This window comes from Chanos chanos, chromosome 12 (assembly GCF_902362185.1).
Source record: "Chanos chanos chromosome 12, fChaCha1.1, whole genome shotgun sequence".
NCBI classification, from domain to species: domain Eukaryota; kingdom Metazoa; phylum Chordata; class Actinopteri; order Gonorynchiformes; family Chanidae; genus Chanos; species Chanos chanos.
In genome coordinates, this window is record NC_044506.1 from 3623842 (window position 1) to 3634475 (window position 10634).

At 38.4% G+C, this 10634-nt stretch overlaps 1 gene segment (V, D, J or C); it reads right to left on the bottom strand.

The window, feature by feature from the left end:
• Positions 1-8010: 8010 nt before the first annotated feature.
• LOC115825275 (Ig kappa chain V-III region MOPC 321-like) overlaps positions 8011-10634 on the bottom strand; it is a 31080-nt gene continuing 28456 nt past the window's right edge. The window contains 2 exon segments of the V gene segment in view: positions 8011-8335; positions 9496-9527. Coding sequence covers positions 8016-8335; positions 9496-9527 — 352 coding nt within the window.

Below are 10634 nucleotides of genomic sequence, written 5' to 3' on the forward strand. Positions count from 1 at the left end.
GCCGAAAACCCATTTTCTAGCCTTAGTTCCACTTGTGGCGGGTGACAGCTGAAGCGTCTTCCCCTTCGCCTGTGAAACTGGACATTGGACCATGACGTTGTGGCGATCGGTGTTGAGCATGCCATGGTTTTTGGTTTGGCTCCAAGTCCGGTCCAGGGGTTTTCTTCGGGATCTTTCGCCGGCATCAAACGGCATTGTTCAGCGGTAGTGGGAGGCCAGTGGGTGGATGTTTCCAAGCGTGAGTCTTCAGTGTTTTGGGGTGCTACATGGAGCGAGTCTAAAAATCTTTCATCCTCCCTGATGGAGTGAAGGTTGGTAATCCGGCTCTCAAGTTCTAAAATCTCCTTACTCAGTGATAAACAGCGATCACACTGAGATACCGGAGGCATATTTTTAGTGTAATGAGAGGAAGTTCAATGGAACTCGTTTGTGTGCTAATATTTTGCTTTATTTTCGCTTAATTTTCCGATGTAATCACGCAGCATCTACACACGAAACAGCCCGACAAACAAAAAAAGAAGGCCTCTTAAATGGAAGAAGGCCTCTATAAGTTGAAGCCAACGGAGGAGGGCCTCGGCATACCAAAAAAGGAAGATGCAACATCAGCAAAATATAGAGGCAATATGAAAAAGGGTAATATCTAGGTTATAGTGACAGGGAAGCATAAGTAATGGCTGGGCTGTAGTGGCATCAGTGTCCGCCTTGCATGGACTAGCCATCACTTGATAACGAACACCTGCATTAAGGGCTAAAATATCTGAGGTAAGATCGGGGACATGGTAAAGCATCCAAAGCAAAGTAAGGACATGGCTGAATCATCATTTTTGCTGTCCAAAAAAGGAAATCGGAAACAGTGATGTATGGAATAATGAAATTCTGGGAAAATTTGGGGAAATGTCTGGAATGGGATGGACCATGCAAAAACGGATGATGTAAGGGGTGTTACCATACAACTGTGTTATGTGTTTATTGGTTACACAGGTTTTGCATGCAGGTAAAATTTTAAATGTAAGTGCATGATTTTCTGTACTAGATTCAGTCACTCCCTGGGACCTGACTCAGTTTGTTGTATTTTGCTCACTATTAAATGCAATAAACTTACACTGCATCGGACTCCTGAAGACTTTGACTGCTTTTTGAAACTTAGAATTTATTTTTTAATAAGAAGAACTTAGTATAGGAGGTAAAGCACTTAGTGTGGAGAAGGGACTCGGTCACATCTGGCCCTGACCGGGGAGTCTCTCCCACATTTATATTATTAATATTTTTATTGTTATTATTATTGTTATTGTTGGTGTTGTTTTATGTTCATAGGTAGATTGTATAGATAGTTTGGCAAACAAAAATGAATCACAAAAATTTTATTATAAATAAAGAAAATACATTCATTCTCACTCATTATCTAAGCTGCTTATCCTGATTAGGGTCATGGGGGGTGCTGGAGCCTATCCCAGTGCTCATAGGGCAAAAGGCAGGGAAACACCCTGGGCAGGTGACCAGTCCATCACAGGGCAGACACAGACACTCACTAGGGACAGTTTAGTGTCTCCAATTCACCAAACCTGCATTTGGACTGTGGAAGGAAACTGGAGCTCCCCGAAACCCACGCAGACTCCACACAGAAAAGACCCTAGCCAAGCCGGGAAGTGAACCCGAGATCTTCTAGCTGTACAGCGACAGCGCTAGAAAATGCGTCACCATGCCGCCCTAAAGAAAATATAAATTGTAAGGCACATAAATTGAAAATTATATATATATATATATATATATATATATGTGTGTGTGTGTGTGTGTGTGTGTGTGTCTGTGTGTGTATGTGTGTGTGTGTATATATATATATATATATATCAGTGTACAACATATAACATAATAGAGTACATTAGAACTGAATACACTGCAATAACATGGTATATAATATAAACGCGAGCATAAATGAAACTCTAAATGTTGAGCATTCCCAAGAACAACCCAGCTTCCATGGTCTCCATTGTGAATCTATCCGCACCAACACGTGCATGGTGATTCAAAACATATTTTTGGTCTTTGTCCAGTCTATTCTGTAGCACCCCACACAGTGCAGACAACTGTGCTGTGTGGGAGGACCTACACTGGCCTTCCATCCAAGATGGCGTTCTCCTCTTTAGTTTTGTGTGTGTTCCTCATGAAACAATTTTTTTAAGTAAATAAATAGATAACAAAGAGCTTTTCAAGCTATTTAGTATCCTATGTGTCAGGATGCTGTAACCCCTTTTTCACAGCCTGTTCAAGCAGGGAATGTTGTACCTCGCTGTTTTGTGTTTGCATTTCAAGTGGAGGGATATTCGACCGACAGCCTAGAACAATAGCCTAGGTGTGATCCCAACCCCCTCCTAAAGACCATGTCATGAATCACTTGGTCAACTGGCCAACTCAGAAGTTCCCTTCAACGTAGGCCAAAAGATTGTTTGCCAGTGCCAACAAGGTGAAGAAATTTTCAGCCTACTGCCGGCCTACTGTCATCTTTCCCTAGATAGGGAGTTGCGTTCAACATGTATTTTGTTTCAATGTCTGCAGCTACCCAGAATTCAATAGCAAATTAGCCCGGTTTAATGGCCATGTACTGTGTGAAACGACACAGTAACGACTTAATAGGGAACAGTTGATCATCTACAGTTATGTTCTCACTAGGTGTGTAAGAAGCAATACTTTATCAAAAATCTAATATCGAAAATGTATCTGTCACAAGGTGGGCAGCCCTTGTATTCTTGTCATCAAAGCGCAGATAGTGTATGATGTCTTGGAATCTCGGTCGAGACATCCGTCTCTGAAAATGGGATTTCCCAAGTTAGCAGACCAGTAGTCATCCAGGTTCATGCTTTTACCGCCCGTAATACATCTCAAATAAAGGAGACCCGCAGTTTGAACTTATCAGCATCATTTCGATCAGTTTCTGCTTCAGAGTATTTCTGATTCTTTCACGACATTTCTGTGTCAATCAAACACACTAAACTGCTCAATGGACTTGTAATATTGTCCTTGGCATAACATGTGGGTCCTGGGGTTTCTCTCATGATATTGCCCTCCCGCGCTCTACCCCGAGGGCTGCCAGCAGTTTGTTCAACCCATGTATGTTCAACCCATTGTTCAACCCATAACACCCTGCCGTCTCTTGCGTAGGGTGTTATTATATTGAATGAATTAGCATTTGCAAAAGTGCTGCCAAATATCCAAGTCATAAAATAATTAGTTACGCCCCTGTAAGTGAAACAAAAATGCATTTATTATAAGTTTATCCGCTTTACAAAACATTTGCATTTTAATATTATAAATTATTGTTGCAGCTCTAAAATAACGTAATGTCATGACATGAGAATAAAGCTTACCACAGTTTACACACGAACTATCAGTCATATGATGACTAATTCGGCACTGTTCAAGTAGGCCAGTGCAAAAATTAGTGACAATTGATACGCCCATGTAGGCCTACATGAAACAAAAATGCGCTTCATAGTTATTAAATTATTGTCGTCATTTTTGCACATTACATAATATTAATTTATAACTCTTATAACTCTGGATAGATATATGTAAAACCCTGATATATATATATATATATGTATATATATATATATATATAAAGACAGAAAACTAGTACGAACGAACCCTTACGACACAACATGGCAGAGTGCAAGGCTGACGGCAATTTCACAGAAACAGGAGAAATAGGAGCAAAATAGATTTAAATTAGTTTGTACCGGGGTGATTTTGAACATTTAAGGATGCTGGGTGATAAAACACACAAATCTAGGAAAAGTCATGAAAGGAGGGTCCTGAAATTTGATCAAGTGCAAAGATTTAATTTTTTTTGGGTCAAAACGGTCAAATGACAGGTGCTCGGCGCTTCTTATGTCGACAACCCTACTTTCGCTGAATCCTGAAACCTGTAAGTGTCCAGAAGTCTTCATTCTGTCCTGGTAATTTCTAATATAGCCTCAGCCAATCTGCACATGCATGAAGAACCTCCATCAGTCTGTTACAATCACTAAATGTATTCACATCTTTCAAAGGAAAAAAAAAAAAAAAACAGCGTTGGGCTGTTATTCCATTGTGTGGAGTGTAGTCCACTGAACTACTCACTCATTAAATCTATGGACAAATTATTGTCAAGCTTTAGGATTGATACCATCATTCTTCAAAAGAAACAAACATTTAAATGGTTTAATTTCACAACAGTGACAAACAATGCCAAGGCTCAGGGCAAACATTATTGTTACCTGGCTGTCAGCAATGATGGCAGGTCAGGGAGTAAGACGTCACAGCGGTCAAATGACCGGCGCTCAGCGCTTCTAGTGTTAAAACATGTAATCTATCTGTTGCATTGCTAACAAAATATGTTTTCAGATTCTCCAACTGTCTCTCCTGTGAATATTTAACATAATAAATAAAAAAACAGCACATTTTGTAGAAGGAGAGGAAAGAATAAATACTTTCCAGGATGAGTTTGGTCCCTCCACCACAGTGTTTGAGTGTAATGAAACAGTCGTACAAAAACCTCTGTCACACTAGAGTGACACAAAGCCGTGCAGCAGAGACACAGTTAGCGAGTTTGAAAACTCCCTCATAGCCCAGAACTGACTTAAGTTTCAGCCTGGACAACATAGACCCACTTCAATGTCCTTTAACGATTTACTGATAAACTCCATATGAATGTGTCTGTGTGAAAGAGACCAGCTGCACATTTCTGACGGAGAACTGTCATTATTTTACTTTCTCCATGCAGTGTGGAACACTGTCCAAAAACACATTTTCATCATATGAGGTCAATTATGAATAATTTATTAAATGTGAAGATGCATTAATTTTCCCATATCCAAGTCTGTAAAATTCTCCACATATCTGGGCATAGTGTGACCTGTGACCCCTGACCTCAGTGAATCAGTGATGTGATCATTTGACCTGTGACCTCATCATGGTGATAATGAGAGACATGTTATGACCTCATTTCCTCTCTTCTCCTCCACAGTCCTGTCTCTCTACCTGTCTCTCTACTTGTTGGTTTCTTTCTGTTTATCGCCTGTTACTTAAAAGAGTTCAGAGAGAAGATTTGTGAAAAGAATCTCTCAGATCATATTTCTGATTAGAGCTGAATAAAGATCTGATAACAGATTGTTTAACACACTTTATGTGTCGAAAAAATTCTTTTCACATTTATTTTTTACTTTAGTTGATCATACATAGATTACTGTATTGACATTACCCAGGGAGATGATTTTCATAGAGAGAGAAAACTTTGCATTGGCAGCACATGCTTCAGTGCTCTGGGAGTGTTTATAGCCCTGTGAGTTTAACACTTGATGACTGAGAGCTGCCTGCCCCACTAACTTAACCCACAGACACCATGACTTTCATCACCATCTTCATCTGGACACTTGTGTTTCATACAAAAGGTAAATGCAAAATTCTGAAATATATAATTAAAAGTATATTCTAATAAATTATTCTCATTTATAATTACTTTCAAGCATATTTTGTAGTCAATTCTGTAGAAATTTTTGATTTTCATGTCCTTGTTACTTATTTCTGTTTTATTTCAGAATCCAGAGGACAGGTGACTGTGACTCAGACTCCTGAAGTGAAATCTGCTCTTCCAGGAGACACAGTCACGATTAACTGTAAAATCAGCCTCAAAGTTTATAATGACGTCAACCTGTACTGGTACCAACACAAACCTGGACAGGCTCCTAAACGTCTCATTTACTGGGCCAATAAATTAGACTCAGGAATTCCAGATCGTTTCAGTGGCAGTGGATCTGGGACTGACTTCACTCTGACCATCACAGGAGTCCAGACTGAAGATGCAGGAGGTTATTTCTGTCAGAGTGACCATAAGATCAGTGGTAACTGGGTGTTCACACAGTGATATAGAGCCGTACAAAAACCTCCCTCAGTCAGACTGCACACAGACTGCACTGCTGCAGCTGGGACCTACTGCAGGTGCTGACGGGGAGGATGTGATACAGCACAATCACACACTCTGTGGAGGAGAACAATCACACGCTACAATAACTACAATACACTCACTATAATCATTCCATAATTCCAAATACATACGCTGGAAAATTGATACGGTAATGAATATTGATTAGATCATCGCCCTGAGGAGATGGGACAATGGCACACACGCACACATACATACACATTAAGATTTCAACTCACTAGAAGTATTTTAATTTTGGCTCATGTTTGTTAGAATTATTAACTCAGATTTTTCACCCCTGAATATTTTGACTGATATGAAATGACCCAGTCATACACACACACTCAGAGCCCAGTTTATCAGGACGAGTCACTCTGATATTTACTCTGATCTTCAACACTGATAGTAATGTGGGTTTAAGATTAGGTCTAATAGTTAATGATTTCATCTCTTTTCAAGTATTTAACAGCGATACCATCTGCCAACAGATGTTAAAGTAACAAAGGTTCACTCTTTGACCAGGAATCCCTAAACCTGCAACATTCGTCATTCAATTTCTATGATTTGTTTTTCTAAACTAGCTTGAAACATTGCTGTATCATAGAAAGCTGAATCCTTTACAATCTACAGACATGACTTTTTACCAGAACATTACAACATTCATTCTGCCCTTAACAAACACTTTAGGGATTTTATGAAATGATTACAAATGGTTAGAGATGTAACAGTTTGGTATTAATAAATTCCCCGTTAATTAATTCAGTAGATTTCCTCTGTGACAATAGCACATCAGCATCATCAGCAAAGAGAATAGGGAACATGTTTGGAGATGTATCACCTCCATCATGAATGTAGACAAGATAAACCAGAGACTGGAGAACAGGGCCCTGCGAAAGCCCATGTGAAATACTAGTCCTATTGGATGTCCATTCATTAACACACAGCACATAACTCTTCACTTTCATTTCCATAGTAATAAAGTCATACAGAGGAATAGAGGCAATTCAACAGTTTGGTTTTTCCAAGGAAAAAAAAAAAAAAAAAAACATGCTAGTCTTATATGTCTTTTAAGTAGCAAAAGACTGTTCTCAGTTCTTAAACCTTAAACACACTGAAACACTCTTTTGTACTAATTGAAGCAAAGTTTTCCTGTTGTGCTTAGTATTATTTATGTGTTAAACTTTGTCTTTTTAACAAAGAACAAACTGTTTGATCAAAAAGAGAAGTTAAATGTTCACAGAGGTTCTCAGTTCTTAAACCTCAAACACACACAGGTGTCTCCAGTCTCAGGGGGTTTGGGGCTGTGTGAGTGGGTGCTGTGAGGCTGAAAGTCAGATTTGCATGATCCAGGAAACTAAAGTAAGTTTCATCACTTATCATTTAAAGAGAAACTTCAATACAACATTAAGATTTTAATAAAAATAGAAAAATAATGATTTATACGTGTATTAATTTATTAATCTTAAATTAAATATTTGACCTCAAAGTAAAATGGCCACATGGGTTCTTTTGGTTTGTTTCATTTGGTGAAAAATAAAAACCGCTCTTCTGCAGAACTGTGAAAACTGCTCTTTTGGAACAACTATTTGTGTTCATTAATTAACCAACTTAACCAAACTCATTTAATCTAATTACTTTTTATGGGTAGTCTGATATATGCCCAAACGAAAAATTTACTCATGATGATGTTGAGACTTATGTTGTCTTGAACATTTATGGATGTTTGGAATGATTTACTGTGTGATTTTGATGAAAGATTTTATTCATGATATACATAGAAACAGGAGTGGCAGTCAATAAAAAGCTTTTTATTTTAATCATGAATGAGAAAGAAAAGAAAATAACACTTAAGCAGTAAAACACAAACATGCAGTGGACTTGAATGGATTCGATATGAAATGTAAGAATATCACATATCACATGGAAGATTCTCTGATTGTAAGTTTAGCTGCTGGAGAGACTCACATATAGGAAAAACAAGATCAATGAGGGACTGTGTGTGTGTGTGTGTGTGTGTGTGTGTGTGTGTACGCGCGTACATGCGTGTGTGTGTGTGTTCTCACTCCTCAGAACACTGGTCTCTCCTCAGTGTCTGGGTCACAGGAGACTGGGAGCCCTGTGTGGCCTCACAGGTCACTGACATCTTTGTCCACTGCTCCTCCTGGAGGGTGAGGGTGCTGCTCCAGCTGTACAGACCATCCTTCTGTAGGACCTCAGGGCTGGAGCTCACCCCTGAACTCCAGCTCTTACCATCCACCTTCCAGCTCAGCTTCCAGTCTGAGGGGAAGCCCTTGTTGGCCAGACACATGAGTGTGGCCTTCCCCTGCTTCAGCTCCTCACTGGAGGGGGGCAGGACTGTCAATGTGGGCTGAGCGTTACCTAGGAGACATAACAGAAATGAGAGCTGTGATTGGGTGGAGAGATAACTGACATGTGTCAGTGAGCCAGCAGAGTGTATGATTTTTATGCTCTTGAAACAGACAGTTTATGTGTGGTTCAAAAATACACAGACTCTGCCTCTTTCACTTCCCTTATCTCTACATCACAGAACAAAACCAAGTTCAGCAGAGCGCTGAAAGACAGTTAGTCACAATCTATAAATAAAGGTTTATTTTGAAACGCATACTCTCAAAAACATTAACACACAGTTTGAAACATTCTTCACTTATCTATGAGTTTGAAATCATTATAAACATCAGCAACACCTCATATCTTATAAATGTAAATAGTTAACAAGATTCTTAAGTGAATTAAAAAAAAAGTGTAAATACAAAGTTAATGTAGAGACATGAAATGTGAATTCAGTTCTATTGAAGTTCTAACAGACAAATTCATTTAAAAGAAACTATTCATATAAGCTATGACATCAGTCAAGAGTTCAGTGTTGTCTGAGTTTCATACTAAAATTTCAGTGTAGTATGTCCTTAAGATATTTCACCTTATGTCTTAACTCCTTATAATTTTAATAACACATCTGAAAAATTCTGAGACTGATGAGTTAACAAACACATTGAAAGTTGCCGAACAATTTAATTTTTCTTTTTTTTTGTCTTTTTTTTGTCAAGTATTTCAAAGTGGTTGTTGTGATCAGTTCTGAGATTACATTTACTGGTAACAACTAAATGTTCCCAGAACTCATCTGCAGTGAATTAGTAATCTCCAGCATATATTTTGTCATGTTTCTGCATCATTCTTAAACATTTCAAACACATATTGAATGTCACTTTTATAAAATTAAGGCTGAAATACAAGCCCGTTCTTCTATGCACACAATTTTCCATTTTTAAAATGTTTTCATTTACATTAATAATGTACAGATTTTCAGGAAAAATCAATGAAAACATTGTTCTTCAGTAACGCACTGACAAAGAAATGGATGTCATTTGAACAGCCCACACTGTCATTAGATGGACTCCAAATATATAATTTACTCTAATTAAAACAAAATAGTTTAAATAAAACTAGTATTAACTGCCATTTATAAAATACACACTAATGAATGACTTTTATTTTCACAAAGAGCAGAAACTTGTACTTACGTCCAACTGACAGTTTGGTGCCTCCACCAAAAGTCCACCACAGTGATACAAACTGGTTAAGTGGCCGTACAAAAACCTCCTGCTCTAATGACTCTGATCTCTCTGTGCTTTACAGCACATTGTTTCACACTATTAGCTCTACTATTCATCAACTCACTGACAGCCATCAATCAGCCTATCAAATAATTCATATTGCATCAAATACAAAAGTTTATCTGTCATTCTATGCTGATTTATCAGACTGGCTACCACTTTACTCTTAAACTTGTCCAGTATTAAACAAACATTTTCCTCCTCACAGATCTTTTAAATGGTTACTAATTAAAGACCATTTTCCAAAACAGTTGATGTTGATGTTTTTGACATGTGTAGACACTTAATGCCAAAATCCAGTTTGGTTCATCCACCAATGGTCCACTTCAGTTACTGAGACAAATTGACTTGCTGTTCAAAATCACCCTAATGCAGAAACAAATGGAGTCCTGAAGACCTCAGTATTACACATCACCCTCTACTGGAGAACATGGGAACTTCAGACAGTTCCTTATCACGATTTCAAAGAATGTGAGCTACACAGCAACTACTTGGTAACCAGGAAATCATAATTGATTTACAGGAAGTGTAATGACATGTAATATTTATTGTGTTTATTGTTGTATGTCTTGATTTGTTTTGCAGTGACCTCTTTTGTAAGACCCTGACTGTATTTAATTTTCTGCATTAACTTGACTAAATATTTAGAAAGGTGGGTAAGGACATGTCACAATGTCACCAATGGGCAGGGGTTTATTAATACTCTGAAGGTACAACCACGAACTTGAACAGGCGAGTATCAAACAAAACAAACAGACAGGACAACACACAGAACTGAGGAAGTCAAATAACAAACGGGAGACTAGAGTAACAAAGTAACGAGACATAAACGGATAGAGCACCGGATCACAAAGCATCACTCAGAATACACGTATGGCACAGTGTAGACTGGCCATGGGAGTTGGTGAAACTGAAGAGATTATATAGAAGAGTAAATGAGTGCAGCAGAGTGAAAACAGGTGTGGGAGATGTGGAGTGAGCAGACCAGTTATCAGTAAACAGACGACACTGACCACTGAATGGCCGCAGTCAACAGGGCAAGGGGA